The following is a 13,840-nucleotide window of genomic DNA, read 5'->3' on the forward strand; positions in this document are numbered from 1 at the left end:
GCTTGTTCCATTCCCTCTCTCGTTCGATGTCACGTTCTCTCTCTTCGAGACTTACTCGCTCTCGATCTGCATGTTACCTTATTCAATAAGTGTACAGAAATGCGTCGAGTAACTCACAATCTGCTTGCGACATAACGGAACTAGCTCTTGACGAGAAGTCATCGTCTTGACTCTGTATAGATGCGACACTGCTTTTTCTAGACAGCGTCCTGCGTACGGGAGACCACCCAGGGGAAAGCATAGGAGAATTACTTCTTGAAGAGAAGGAACCATGAGAGTGACGGTGTTTGAGATCAGGCGTCAGGGGACGCGGTGGCTGCGGCTTATTCCATTCGCGCTCCCGTTCGCGAAGTTTGTCGTTGTCCGAAACACGTCGCGAAGTTGAATGAGGAGAACTCTTGTGTAGGGCTATAATGAATGTGAGTAGGTACGTATTACAAAACAAGCCAATAGCGTACGGGATATCGGTACACTATGCCGTCTAGCAGTGAGATCCACGGAAGTTTCACTTCGGTCTCCAGTAGGAAATGGCACTGCGGCACCGTCAGCACTGTCGCAGGCGACGTGTACCACCCACTCACCTGAGTCCTCGATAGCTTCCATCATTCTGTTCATCTCAGAATCGTGTTCAAGTAAATCTATAAGTACGTTAATTGGCGGCCAATAAATATCAAGTTGCACTCACTACTAGATTGAGAAGAGAACAGAGGCATTTGCATAGATCGCTGAGGAGTACTAGTAGCCATTGGAGGTGTTGCTTGGTTCAACTCTCGTAGCAGAGAGGCGGTGTCTTGGCTATCGTTGTCTAAGTCAAGGATTTTGCTGAGAGGCATATTCTTCAGTTGGGAGCGCGAATTTTCAAGCTTCTCTCGCAAGTTATTGAAGGTAGTGGTAGCCAGAGATGAACGGAGAGAAACTAAACCGTTTGAGACGTCACGTACGATTGTTTTGGCTCTAGCACATGTCAGCTTACCATTGTCAACTTCCTCGTCGCTTAAGCTCTTGCGCTTGCCCTTGTCACGCCTCTTCATGGGACTTCCATCCACCTCACTTCCGTCTATACTGTTACGCCGCGTCCGAGTCTTTTGCGGAGTGTCGCCCGGTTCACGTAAAGCAAGGGAAAATATCTGTTTTACATCGGCGACACTCGATTTGTCTCGCCCGACAACATGGGGCGTTTCAAAGTCAGAGTCAAGCAATGATGGTGATTTCGGCGGCGGCGGAGGCGTCGACTGAGGGAGCTTAGAGGACGTGCTAGATATGAGAGCGCGCAGTCTCGCTGCGGGGGTATCTGCCGAATGATCTTGTGAATTTGAAAGCAACTTTGACATAAGTTTTGGCGTAGAGCCATCGGTGTCTTCGTGTTCTTCGACGCCGCTCAAGTTGGTGGCAGCACCTCCGGGGAGACGAGACGGACCTGCCACGGGATCGGAGTGGGTATAATGTGGATTTCTCGAGAGTCCAAGGCGCGGAATGGGGAGGATGTTGCTGTCCATGGCCAGCGGGCGTGGCCTCCGCGACGTGGCTCACAACGAAGGTGAGCGGAGGTGTCTTGGGCCGCTCACAACAATAGTACTCCAAATATGGGATATTCCCACGCACCGAGTCCCGCTGGTCCAGCAGAAGAAGGTCGTTCTTGGAAGTACTATGGTCGCCGTTCCTTCTCCGAAGCGCTTCGTGGTTCAAAACCTGGGGGTTGATGCTTGGGGCCGCATTCTACATTTTTCGCTCCCCAATTTTACTGCATTTTCTCACTAACAACGCGTCACACACTTCATAGTTCCAACGCAACAAGAGACCATCCCAATGGCTGGGTCTACAGACATTGTCGACGTAACCACCTTACTGGTAACGGGTCCTTTTCGTTCAGTTTGTTTCACTAACAGTCGAATTGACAAAAATCAAAGTCCATTTCCATTGCATAGACAATGTAAGGTATATACCAATCCAAATAGAGTCCGCCCTGTATACCAGCAGAAAAAAGGAAAGGTTCATAACGGAAGAGAACGTCTAATGGCAGCCAGTGTCTAGTACCGTCACATCTATCTACTGGGCAAAATAATCAAGCGTCACGAGTTCAATTAATCCTCAACAATTCAACCTCAAATCTAAGGGTTGAGTTGGGAGGAATGCCGGGCGGAAATCCCCTCGAGCCGTAGGCCTGTTTTGAGAAGGTAAGTAACTCGAAATTATAGAATCTACCCGCTGACGTACAAAGTCAGGTGTGCATGTGAGGATGGCCTTTTGCCCGACCGAAAGCTGTTGAACACCTAAGTTATCCAATACCAGTCAGCCAGGACCACGTTCATTAGCCGTCATTGGAGTACCTTCATCCCATCCCTTTATGACTTTGCCTGTTCCAATTTCGGTCTCGAACGCCATGCCTCTGCCAGCATGCAGTCAGTCAATCTTATCAAATAGTGCACGAAGCAGCAGCTAGTCACCGGTCTCGACTCGAATCAAACTTTTTACCGTCGAGCAACGTGCCGACATAATGTATCGTGACTTTGTCTAAGAGGGCTCGCACTGCGTTAGTCCTCCATAGACCGGATGGACCAATGTACATACCGCCTTTTTGTGGGAAATGGACTCCGTCGCCGGGCGATAGGGTCTCGATGATGACGCCCTGCAGAGAACGGTGAGGAAAATTTCCCGGTACCAAAGGGTGTATAGAATACTTACCATGATGGCACTGACCGTCTATGGCTGCAGGAATTGTCGACAGGAGTTGTGAGTCCATCTGCCGCTCTATTGGTCTTTACTTATAGTATGGACGAGCAGAGATAACTGGCGGAGTGCGGATCTTGATCCGATAACGACTTGGAACCCTTTTGTTGAAAGAAAGATCCAATCGTTCTCAACATGCAATCGATAGCGATAATGAAGCGACATTACGAGACTTGCCGTCGGTACCTTGGTCTTAAAGTAGCCTATCGTCAGGTAGGTAAATGCATGGATACACCTGTTGAATTTCTCATTTCCATTGATCCACGAATGTCCCCAAACGAAGTCGATGGCGATCATTTCACCCGTGCCAATGTGGTGTAGAAGTAGTAAGTGGTACGTCCACGTGACCTTAATTTCTAGACGCCACTCAGGTTGACTGAGCAGTACTCGCCAGAAGTTATTGGTTCCTATCGGTGTATTTGAAGCGATCGACGCGGAGGACAAAAAAGCACCCCATTCATAGTCGGTTACCCCCTAGATCTTGCGTCAAGCTCAACGTTTGCCACGACTGCATACGGCTAGTAGCTACATCATCTTCAGATATTATTCATGAGGCCGACACTGCGCTTCTTCCCCCCAACCCTCGGTCATCCAGAACTTTCTCTGTCTCACATTTTATTGCTGCCATACTTCTTGAGCTTCTTTATAGCGTCCTATCGTCCGCAAGGTGACTTCATACATGGCTTTGGGTTATCTATTTACTAAGCCGAACGTGGGTCCTTTTGGTGTGATAGCCCGCACTGTCGATACTAAGTATCATCGCCCTATATCCGCTCGAAACTATGACGGAGATGGAAGGAAGAGTAGACTGCGCGGTTCCGTTCAATGACTTCTCAATGTGCCCCTCGATCAAGACTGGACCATATACGAAAATACCGGTGCCTTGAAACCCTGGATAAGACGCTGGATGGTTCTGACGCATCCGTGCGCTTCAAGAAGGCCTGTATGGATCATGTATGAATTAACATGCTCCACCCACGTGTCATGCTCATGCCATATAACTGAAGACGTTGACGTTCCAGTCCAGCCCCGAGCAAAGCCTCCGGGACAGAAATTTCGATAGAGTTTATGCTCGTAGACCTCATCTAAAGCGGGTATGTCAGCTTTCTATGAACACCTATCAAAATCAACAATGTTGATTCGCGGATAGGACATGACACGTACCATCATCCTGGCTGCGATCCATCTGCTTCATTCTCCATCAGTTTCAGCGCAAATGAGGGATTGTCTCCAGCGTGTCCCTTTGAGAGTTCCAACCTCTCGCCATCTAGCCTTAGCAAGGTCAGTACAACAACTTTATCTGGCATGTGCAGTGATCTCGAAGCCTTGCGTCGGGCAAGTGCGATGTTATCGAAGGAGAGGACTGAATCGCCCTCATGCCTTCGAACGCCAGATGGGTAATCCTTGGCTGATTCTTGTTTCCCTGACCAGCTATCAAGCTCTGTGATGTCATTGGAATCATCCAGCACTCAGAAATAGTCGTCGCATGCCCCACCAGCTTCTCACCAGATACAGCTTGCCACTTGAAGCCGTGTATTCCCAAGGTCTCGTTGTCGTCCTCTGCATTCGTGCCCCAGTAATCTACCCGCGGAGTGCATACTCTGGTCAGCAAGGAGGCCGACCGGAAAGTGCCAGACCTTTGCACGAGATCCTCCGAGGTGATCAGAAGACTGAGTGCACTCGATCTTGCCAATCGCTCGTAACTTCGACGGACATAGATAGGAACGTGGAGGAAGAAGGTATTGGGATCCAGGCCTGCCATGCATCCCTGTGATGACGCATGAACGAATATTGCGCGGTCAAGGGCTATCGAAGCATTATTTTCGGTCAATCCCAAGGCGTCAGTCTTGGGCGTCCAGACTCCGAAGAAAAGTTCGGCCATGAGTGATAATCATGGCACAGGCAGTATTCAGCAGCAGCTACCATAAAAATATATTAGTACGTTATCAATGGGGAAGTGGGACACAACTTGCAGCATTCCCAGTTAAGGTGTCCACCCTATTTCTCTGACCCACTGCAGTTTCTTTCCCCCCATCAGTTCTGCCCTTCTTGAAGCTTCTATAGGCATCGCAACCATACCATCCCTTTCGTAAAGTTCGTAAGGGAAGAACGTCCAGGACTGCTGTCAGTGGTGCTGCATACCTTCCTTATTTCTGGAAATGATGTGGACCATTCGGTGCAATTAAAAATAGGGTGCCATTCTCTTTGTGCATGTACAGCATACGAAGCAGTGCCCACTCCGGCATGTAAGAGTTCCTGTAAGCGATCGTTGATGTTGCTGGTGGTATGTCTTCTGGGTGGCTCGGCGAGGTGCGAGCATTTTCTGCACTGAGGGACATGGACAGTGCCGAGGAATGGTAGCAGCGATAACCGGGAGCAGATCGCTCACACGAGGAACACGCGTGTCGCCCAGACGAAGACATTTCACCTTCCCCCCAGGGAGTCAAGGGGTACGGTGCATATTTACTGCAAGCATCATCCAGAGAGAGCTAGTCGGTCGCAGTACGTCGCCCACACAATACGAGCTTCTGGTCCCGTTCATGAACTAACAGCACTCCCGAGAGCCCTTGAATTTCCAATCCGCCGACCATCTTTTTCCAAATTTACAAATTCGTCCAAGGGACATAAAGAGGCATGAGGCGTAAGCCGCGCTCAACATGGACGATCGTGGATGACGCCAGAGCGCGGTAAAAACCACTAATTCGCGTGGTGTGCATGTGTGGGCGTCCCTAGAAGTCACATCTCGAGGTCAGACTTTCAAATACCATTCTAAATAATATCAATTATGAGCGATACGATAGAGGCCGTATATACAACAAGTTCTATGCGGCTTTGGGCGCCTCGGGATGCGCGGAACGATATCTTCGAGATCGTTATCAGCAAAGGGCACAACAAATAGCAGCGAAATGAACTCACTGTGCGATACGTGCTAGCTGAGTCAACCCAGACAGTCCAACGCAGAAGTTGACCTGGGGTTGACAGAAAAGACCGATGAATACCCGGGTTACAAGACGAATGACAATGTAATGCTTACGGCGGCTAAACTGTAGTTGATAGGTGTGATCACAAGCGAATAGCGCACCCAGATGAAGCCGGTAGCAGTGAGGGCTATAATCGACAGGCAAAGTAATATTTAGTTATGTGCGAGTACATTGGCATGGGTTCGGGCTTTTGTGGTACACACCAATGTTCTGGGACACGCTCAATTTCTCGGCTGGCCGAGTCAAGTCTTTGATACCAGCGGCCACCAAGCACCACTTCATCATTGGTGCCCAGAAGAAGACGGTCTTGGGCCCTAGTTGACACACTTCTCAGACGAAACCCATATGCTCGTATTATCAGCAAGTTGCTTACCTGCAGGGTGATTCATGAAAGCAGTGAATTTTGACGCTCCAGCGGACGCAGCAGCTCCAGACATATTGGCTGATGGACTTTGGAGGACACGGGGATGATGGAAGTGGTGAATAAAGAAAGGGTGCTGAAGCGAGTCACTAGAGAAGTGAAAGAGCCCTGTTCGGATTCTCGGACAATTGGTGGAGCGTGACGCGTTACGCAGCGTTATATAGGGGAGCCAAAGTCACGCATCTCCTCATCAACTTGCCTCTTTCGCTGACCATTAACAGTGGCGGCGGTAATGTCTGGCTAAACGCGTCGAAGATCGATGAGTTCTCAGATCTCAAAGTCCAACAGTGTGCCTATGAGAGCGCACTCTATCTTCGACACCAAGCGCTGCTTCACCGTATGGGCCCATGGCACTGATATCCATCCCGGCCTACCCCTTGGGCAGTTTTTGGACAAATCAACGGCGATAATTACGGGGGACACGCCTTGTGGATAATTACCCCGTTTTGTCTGTGCGGGTGCTGCTGAAACGAAATCGTTACACTGCACCGGACGCTCGCCCATCAGCAACAACATGTAACAGGAGACGGTGCACCACACAGTAGTAACCCCCGAATCTCTTATTTAAACGATGTCCCCTACTCCGTGGTTCCTTTGTATCAAGGCTGGTCCTCGATCCCTCAATCTCTCTCGAACTGCGTTCGAATCATCGTTCTGAAGCTCAACTCATCCAAAAGCCATGGGTTCATTCTCACAGAGCTGCTGTTTCTGCCTCTCCCTGAGGTTCGGGACGATGGCCATCTCGACCATATCCTTGCTGGCCGGTTTTGCCTTGCTCGTAGTAAGCGGCTATTCGCTGAGCCACATCTGTGAGTCCCTTCACTATGGCTGGTACGCCCGCGCTCTGATCGGGTCATACAGCGAGTGACGCGGGATGGTACCAAAGGTTCCTTCTCTGGCTGCACATCATCATGTATATCTTCCTCGGCACGTTTGGGGTGGTAGGGTGAGCCAGACTATTCCACTTCGCGTCGCCTTGGAGCTCTCATCCATCTCTCCCAACATCTAGACTGGCCGGGGCAATCAAGCAGCGTTTCAAGCTCATTGCCGCTTTCTACCCCGTCCTCCTAACGGACTTAACATTCCATATATCAATGGGCATCATCACTCTTCGGGATCTGTTCAGCGATGGTGGGCGCATTGCGATTAGCAAATGTGTCAAGGCGACGACGGATCAGGCAATCAAGGACAGGTGTCCAAATGAGATTGCTCGCAGGAAGAAGATGACCATCCCCTTCTTGATCGTCTTCTGGATAATCCATGCCTGTAGGTGCTTTCAGCATCATTCTCATAACGACACTCACGTGTCGGTTGTAGACGGCGTCTTCGTGGTTTATCAATATCAGAAGCAACTGAAGAGACGCGACAACAAGGAGGAGGGGCAGTTCTTGAACAGTGATATTGTGGGTTAGGTAGCGGGTGATTGTATTGTCAATCAGCGTTTCAGTAACATCCTCGGTCGTCGTTGATTTTGTGACAATTTTCGGGGTCAGTGACGTCCCCAGTTTCAAGTACCGCATGTCCCAATGTTCGAGAACGACTGCAAACGATACGTCGATGAAGAAGGGTTGTTGAGAATGTAAACAAATGATGTCGAAAGCAGATTACAAGTACATATGTCGATCAGGAGGAGCTGTTCATCTCGTGGTAGCACGTCCAGTCCGACTCCGGGTAGATCTCGAGTTCCCCCTCCCAGGATTTTCCGCATTAACATCCGAAGGGGCATTAACAATGCCTTCTACGGTATTCTTTGCGGCCTCCCACCAATCATTCTCCCTGACCACCTTTGCCGCCGCATCAACCATGCTCCCAAGGACCTGTTGGACGTCACCACCATCCTGGTCCTGCCCTGCGTTCTGAGTCCGCCACTGCTGATGGCGGTCGAATGATTCCCATGGCTTCGGTCGATCGGCGCGTTGATTGCCACGCGTACGTGATGAACGCGACGAAGTTGTTCTTGTTCTCGAACCTTGATTGTTTGGCACATTCTCTTGCGGACCGTTAAGCGAGTCCAATACGAAACGGCCAATGCTAGACGCCAGACCCAGACTACCAATGCCATTTCCGCCGTTCGCACCCCCAGCTATATACCAGCCCCCTGCCACGCCGAGTGCGGTGAATATGAGACCCCATTTGATGAAAGCGAGCACCGTCCGGAATATCCACCCCGTGGTGCGATATAGGGTTATCAGCGCTAGATATGCAGATAAGAGGGTGATGAGGGGCGGCAGAACCGTCTGCGCGTCCCATTCGAACGGATTCGTGCGTAGCAGAACGCCCAAGAATGAAAGCAAAGCGGTGAAGAGGGCTATTCCATGGGCCAAAACATTGATGAACAGAGCAAATACTGGCTGTGGCAAACGATCTGATAGCATCTCGAGCACTGGATCCAGAAATGCTGGGAGGGAGATTTCCGCTGCGGCGAACAGCACCATGGTGGTTGTTGAAAGCGAGCTAATAGGCGCTCATGGGACGGTGGCGGTAACACGTCGGTCAAAGCGGAATATTATATCCGAGCTGTCAGGGGAACCTAGCGTGCCGAGCACGGCCTGATGCAGGAAATGATTATTTTAGAAAACTAAGGACCGCGGAAGTTCAGAAGGATTTCTAGGCCGAGAACAGGGCATGTGACCCAAGTAAGGAAACTCAGAACTGGGGTGCGTTTTATTGACGTCCAATCATACGCTTTGGCTTCTCGGCTTGGACGCCGGCCGGGCGCTGAACTTCCTTAAATGCAATTTAACCGGATATTCTCATAGGATAAACATGCGCAAACAGAAGAACATATAAGTTCCCTCTCGGGATGCCATCGTCTCGATTCAACTCTTCCCCACACAACCACCACCTTCTCCGTTGCCCGTATCCTTCGCTCGCACCATGGCCCTCAAGAGAAAACTTGACTTCGACTCAGACGATGTTGCCCCTACGGTGAGTCCCCTATCCTCGTACCATACCACACTCGCTCATGTCTCCGCACCAGAACGCGAAGCAGTTGAAGCTCGTCCCTTTCCCTAACTACGAACCAGACATGGACGTCTCTATGTCGGACGACGCAATGTGTGTTGACGCCCACCATACACGTCTCTCATCCACCACCAGCTCGTACTCTTCGAACGCGTCCGACTCTCCTCTTGACAACTCCCGTGAGTTTGCGTTCGTGTACGCAACTCTTTTATCTAATCATAACAGCTCCGTACCCGACGTTTGACCTTTACCCTTCTTCACCATCTGAACAAACTTCGTCGCCCAACCAGTATCCATACACGCCCGCTCAATCCCCTTCTCTCCCCACTGTTGGTCTTATTCAACCGTCAAAGTCCTTCGTTCACCATGGGTAGGTCCCCTCTCGCATTGATTGGGGCGCGGCTCAATTCCTATTTTCAATTTCCTGCGTGGCTCAGATCGAACTGCTCGCAAATACCGAAGCTTCGCGTCGCCTGTGCTCCTGGACTTAACGGCCAACGAACCATGTGGAGCTTCTGCGAACAATGCGGCGCCATTTCCATGGTCGAAAGCGACTGAAATCGACTCACCACGACTCCCTTCCTCACGATGCCGGCTCTTGTCCTATGTAACTGTTATTGTTTTTTCTAACCCACCTTTCATCCTGTGCTACTGAACTAGGACCTGGCCTCATCATTTTATTCCCTTTTTATTTTCTGGCGCACTCCTCTATCCACATGGCGGACGCTAAAATGCGACACCCGATTATTTATTCGATTTCATATAGAGCAAGATAAAACGTCGACTCCCATCCGACTTCCCGCCGACTCTCCTCATCCCTCCTACGATCTCGCTATTCCTCGATACTACCCTCCGACTTCCTCGACGTATATGCCCCTCTCCATTGCTTGTCCGACTCTTACAAAACGGCCTGGAATCTACTCTCCCTCCATCGATGCTCTGTTCCCCCACTACGTACTTGCTGTCCTGTAAATAACCTACTGCTTGTGTATGTTGATTTTAACAAGTTGCCTCCAAATGCTGTGTGAACGTTGCTGGGTTCTATCGTGAGCGCTACGTGTACCGTAAGATGCCATAATTCACATCTCCTTTGCGGTACGGAAATACCTTCGGATTCCGATGCGCCACTCCGTATATGGTGCTTCGCTTGCAGGTCACCAGTATTTAGCGCCTATCAACGTAATTCCCACCTCTAAATGCGTGGAGACCAACACCCAGTAATGAAATGATGCGCTGGATCTCGAGTTCCTACCGACGCCAAAAGCATTACTGCAGACCCTTTCTATTGGAAACCGCACGATGCCATTCCAAATAGGTAGCGTCGCGTTAACAGCGTCGGGCAGACATACTTGACTTGGCACATCGTGTTGATGGAATAAGCTGCCTCGTGAGATGCAGAGAACATATGCGCCTAGACAGCTTTTAGCTTTCGAAATATCCCTGCTGTATGTATCTGCCGAGTATTGATGGCCCCACGGTCCTAGCCCCAAGGAAACACTGTTCCAGCGATAATATGTTGACAGTCATCGGTGGTCCAACGTCGGGTGCACTGTGCTGTTCGGCCCACCTAAATGTGTTTCAGGAAATTTGTTCATTGGAGTGCTCCCCAGTCGCCGTTCCGACAGACGCGGGGTGGGTGCAAGGATGGTAGGCCAAGCTCGGGCAGCCGACTTGCTGCCGACAGCCAGAATGGACGGTCTGCCATGTGCATCCCACATGCCATATGGCGCAAACACTCCACTACTTCATTTCTCAGTCTTTCGAGCCAAAGCAGGCGCCGTCTGGGTGAGTCAAATGCAAGACTAGCAGCCACCGCGCTAACCTAGCAGTAAGCCCAATACAGCCCTCTGCGGCGAGCACTTTCGCTTTCTGCTCGTCTATTCCACCACAAACGACCCCCGCTCGCTTGAGGGAGGAGGAGAAATATGGGGTAGACACAAAGCCCCACCGCTTGCCGGCCGCTCGGATATCTTTCCATCATGATCAAAGTATTTCACAGGGAGAGAAAGAAGCGACGCTGTGTGTATTTCGGTAGGGCGAGCTAGATCTGGGGGACCGGGGGAAACCATTTATAAAGGAAGGTCACAGGCAGAACGGGGCTTCTTTGCTTCTTTCTACAGTAGCCTTCCCCCGAACTTTTTTTTGGCGCGCCATGTCGGGAGCTGTGGCCAACGCAGAGAAACAGTCAATCGAGAAGAAGGAGGCCGACTCCTACTCCGAGTCCGCGCGAGGACCCGTCGATGTGAACGCCAAGCTCGCAAACCCCTTAGAGGGGATCCCCCAAGAGCAAGTCATGGATGACGCTGAGGCGTTCGCCAAGAAATATGGCCTCGGGGAACTCAGCGATGTCTTCAGAAAGGCGGCACTCGTCGCTCAGGATCCCTTGGGCTTCGAGACACTCCCCCATCTCACCGACGAAGACAGGGACTGCCTCAGAAGAGAGGTCACCCACCGATGGGATCAGCCAAAGATGCTGTATTACCTGGTCATCTTGTGCTCTGTGGCTGCTGCCGTTCAGGGAGTAAGTCGCCCTTCTCTTGGCTCTCGATCATCTCATTCATGGATTTACTCCTTAGATGGACGAGACTGTGGTCAATGGTGCTCAATTGTTCTATGCTTCTCAATTCCATATCGATCCCAGCGTCGGTGGGGCGGCCGGGGGAAGAAATCAATGGTTGCTCGGCCTGGTTAACTCTGCCCCATACGTATGTGATCCCACTTCTCGACACCCTTTGCAAGGATGCTCACCGATCGACCTGACAGTTGTGCTGCGCTGTGCTAGGTTGCTGGCTGACGGACCCAGTATGTGGCATTTCTCCTTACATGCTCGCACAACCCTAGATTGACATGATTATAATCAAGTTGAACAGGTTGTTCGGACGTCGGGGAACAATTTTTATCACCGCAACATTCTCTTTCTTAACTTGTATTTGGCAAGGCGTGACCAACTCGTGGCCACATCTCTTTGCCGCTCGATTCGTCCTCGGTCTGGGTATCGGCCCAAAAAGTAGTACTGTCCCCGTATATGCGGCGGAATGTGCCCCTCCCGCCATCCGTGGTGCCCTCGTAATGATGTGGTAAGTGATATGCTATCCTATATCTTGTTCAATGACGAAATGCGTGCGTACACAGGCAAACTTGGACGGCCTTTGGGATCATGATCGGTTATGTTTCAGGCCTGATATTCTTCCGTGTACCGGATAAGCCTAATATTACTGGCTTGAACTGGAGGTTGATGATGGCTAGTGTATGTGATCCTCTGTCTCATCGAAATAATATGTATGCTCACAACTTTTGTCGATTCCAGGCTGGTATCCCCGCTCTTTTCATTATGGCCCAAGTATTCTTCTGCCCCGAGTCCCCGCGTTGGTACATGTCGAAAGGCCGCTACGACAAGGCATACGAATCGCTCAGTAGGCTCCGTCACAAACCAATCCAGGCCGCACGAGACCTGTACTGTAAGCCCTGCCACCAATTGCGACAGTCTGATTGTTGCTAATTTCCGAGAGCGTAGATATTCATGTCCTTCTAGAAGCCGAGCGTGAAATCAGTCAAGGCAAGAATAGATTCCTAGAGCTCTTTGTCGTGCCCCGTAACCGTAGGGCCACATTGGCAAGTTTGATTGTCATGTTCCTACAACAATTCTGTTGGTGCTCCCGCGTATACTACTCTCTCTCTGGCTAAACTCGCTCATAGGCGGTGTCAACGTCATTGCGTACTACTCGGTATGTCCCCCTCTTCTCGTCTTCGACAAAATGCTGACCACAAATCACCACAAAGTCAAACATCTTCACCGAAGCCCGTTTCTCCGAAACACAAGCTCTATTGGCCTCCTTTGGTTTCGGGTGCATCAACTTCGTCTTCGCCTTCCCTGCTGTGTACACTATCGATACCTTTGGGAGACGAAACCTGCTGCTTACAACTTTCCCGTTGATGGCTATCTTCCTTCTCATGACCGGTTTCGCATTGTACGTCTCCCTCTCCCTCACCTTTGGCTACACCAGCTAATTTTGCTACTTGTATAGCTGGATTCCTGAAGGGAATGGCCGTCTTGCTGTCGTCGCGTTGGGTATCTATCTCTTCGGTATCGCGTACTCTCCCGGTGAAGGACCGGTACCTTTCACGTATTCTGCGGAGGCCTTCCCTCTGTATGTTCGTGACATTGGCATGTCGCTTGCTACCGCTGTCCTCTGGTTCTTGTGCGTATCGATCCTCTGGCATCACTTAACGAACGCGAACTCACCTATCTGTGTATAGCAACTTCATCGTCGCCATCACGTTCCCCCGTCTGCTAGGTGCATTCGGCCCCCAAGGCGCCTTCGGTTGGTATGCCGCATGGAAGTACGTTGTTTTAGTGCCATTCATTGTCAACGAAACCTGACTTCTCTACTACTAGTGCTGTTGGATTTGTTGTGATCCTGTTGTTTGTACCCGAGACGAAGGCACTCTCCTTAGAAGAATTGGATGCAGGCATGTGTCCCCGACTATCTCCTGCACAAGTACTTCTCCCTAACAACCCAACAGTCTTCAGTGTACCAACACATGTCCATGCGGCATATCAGATCAAAGCCCTACCTCATAACATAAAGAAATACTTCTTCAGAATGAAGGTCGATCCCCTCCCACCTCTATACGACCACGAACGTCTCGCCAAGAGCCCCAAAACATATGCCCCTGGCGGCGCAGGCCATGCATGAAACCACTCTTGATGTCTTCGTATCCCAATGTTATGACCTACCACCCGTTT

At 50.6% G+C, this 13,840-nt stretch overlaps 8 protein-coding genes across 8 annotated transcripts; 3 read left to right on the forward strand and 5 right to left on the reverse strand.

Moving 5' to 3' along the window:
• Positions 1-51: 51 nt before the first annotated feature.
• Positions 52-1,778, reverse strand: PC9H_007650 (uncharacterized protein; the record flags this gene model as incomplete). Its single annotated transcript, XM_036777178.1, has 5 exons — positions 52-77; positions 582-638; positions 686-805; positions 974-1,417; positions 1,760-1,778. 5 exons carry the CDS (start codon positions 1,776-1,778, stop codon positions 52-54), a joined length of 666 nt encoding a protein of 221 aa, XP_036630798.1.
• A 299-nt stretch (positions 1,779-2,077) lies between these two features.
• On the reverse strand, positions 2,078-2,685 carry FPR1_1 (FK506 binding protein proline rotamase rapamycin-binding protein; the record flags this gene model as incomplete). Its single annotated transcript, XM_036777179.1, has 6 exons — positions 2,078-2,161; positions 2,215-2,270; positions 2,328-2,386; positions 2,445-2,511; positions 2,569-2,626; positions 2,683-2,685. 6 exons carry the CDS (start codon positions 2,683-2,685, stop codon positions 2,078-2,080), a joined length of 327 nt encoding a protein of 108 aa, XP_036630799.1.
• Positions 2,686-3,893: 1,208 nt separating this feature from the next.
• PC9H_007652 (uncharacterized protein) lies at positions 3,894-4,609 on the reverse strand (the record flags this gene model as incomplete). Its single annotated transcript, XM_036777180.1, has 2 exons — positions 3,894-4,168; positions 4,234-4,609. 2 exons carry the CDS (start codon positions 4,607-4,609, stop codon positions 3,894-3,896), a joined length of 651 nt encoding a protein of 216 aa, XP_036630800.1.
• Positions 4,610-5,549: 940 nt separating this feature from the next.
• Positions 5,550-6,145, reverse strand: MPC2 (Mitochondrial pyruvate carrier 2; the record flags this gene model as incomplete). The annotated part of the gene is made up of 5 exons (XM_036777181.1): positions 5,550-5,589; positions 5,644-5,696; positions 5,762-5,835; positions 5,912-6,022; positions 6,082-6,145. 5 exons carry the CDS (start codon positions 6,143-6,145, stop codon positions 5,550-5,552), a joined length of 342 nt encoding a protein of 113 aa, XP_036630801.1.
• Positions 6,146-6,862: 717 nt separating this feature from the next.
• Positions 6,863-7,541, forward strand: PC9H_007654 (uncharacterized protein; the record flags this gene model as incomplete). Its single annotated transcript, XM_036777182.1, has 4 exons — positions 6,863-6,938; positions 6,991-7,075; positions 7,139-7,395; positions 7,447-7,541. The coding sequence occupies 4 exons, from the start codon at positions 6,863-6,865 to the stop codon at positions 7,539-7,541; spliced, it is 513 nt and encodes a 170-aa protein (XP_036630802.1).
• Positions 7,542-7,766: 225 nt separating this feature from the next.
• On the reverse strand, positions 7,767-8,564 carry PC9H_007655 (uncharacterized protein; the record flags this gene model as incomplete). Its single annotated transcript, XM_036777183.1, has 1 exon — positions 7,767-8,564. The coding sequence occupies one exon, from the start codon at positions 8,562-8,564 to the stop codon at positions 7,767-7,769; it is 798 nt and encodes a 265-aa protein (XP_036630803.1).
• A 442-nt stretch (positions 8,565-9,006) lies between these two features.
• Positions 9,007-9,651, forward strand: PC9H_007656 (uncharacterized protein; the record flags this gene model as incomplete). Its single annotated transcript, XM_036777184.1, has 4 exons — positions 9,007-9,057; positions 9,110-9,272; positions 9,319-9,463; positions 9,531-9,651. The coding sequence occupies 4 exons, from the start codon at positions 9,007-9,009 to the stop codon at positions 9,649-9,651; spliced, it is 480 nt and encodes a 159-aa protein (XP_036630804.1).
• Positions 9,652-11,245: 1,594 nt separating this feature from the next.
• PC9H_007657 (uncharacterized protein) lies at positions 11,246-13,790 on the forward strand (the record flags this gene model as incomplete). The annotated part of the gene is made up of 12 exons (XM_036777185.1): positions 11,246-11,614; positions 11,670-11,798; positions 11,857-11,895; positions 11,956-12,170; positions 12,226-12,340; positions 12,401-12,551; positions 12,608-12,739; positions 12,790-12,818; positions 12,874-13,061; positions 13,119-13,292; positions 13,351-13,434; positions 13,490-13,790. The coding sequence occupies 12 exons, from the start codon at positions 11,246-11,248 to the stop codon at positions 13,788-13,790; spliced, it is 1,926 nt and encodes a 641-aa protein (XP_036630805.1).
• Between the last annotated feature and the right edge of the window lie 50 nt (positions 13,791-13,840).

The sequence above is a fragment of the Pleurotus ostreatus genome (assembly GCF_014466165.1).
Source record: "Pleurotus ostreatus strain PC9 chromosome Unknown scaffold_5, whole genome shotgun sequence".
In the NCBI taxonomy this organism is placed as follows: Eukaryota; Fungi; Basidiomycota; class Agaricomycetes; order Agaricales; family Pleurotaceae; genus Pleurotus; species Pleurotus ostreatus.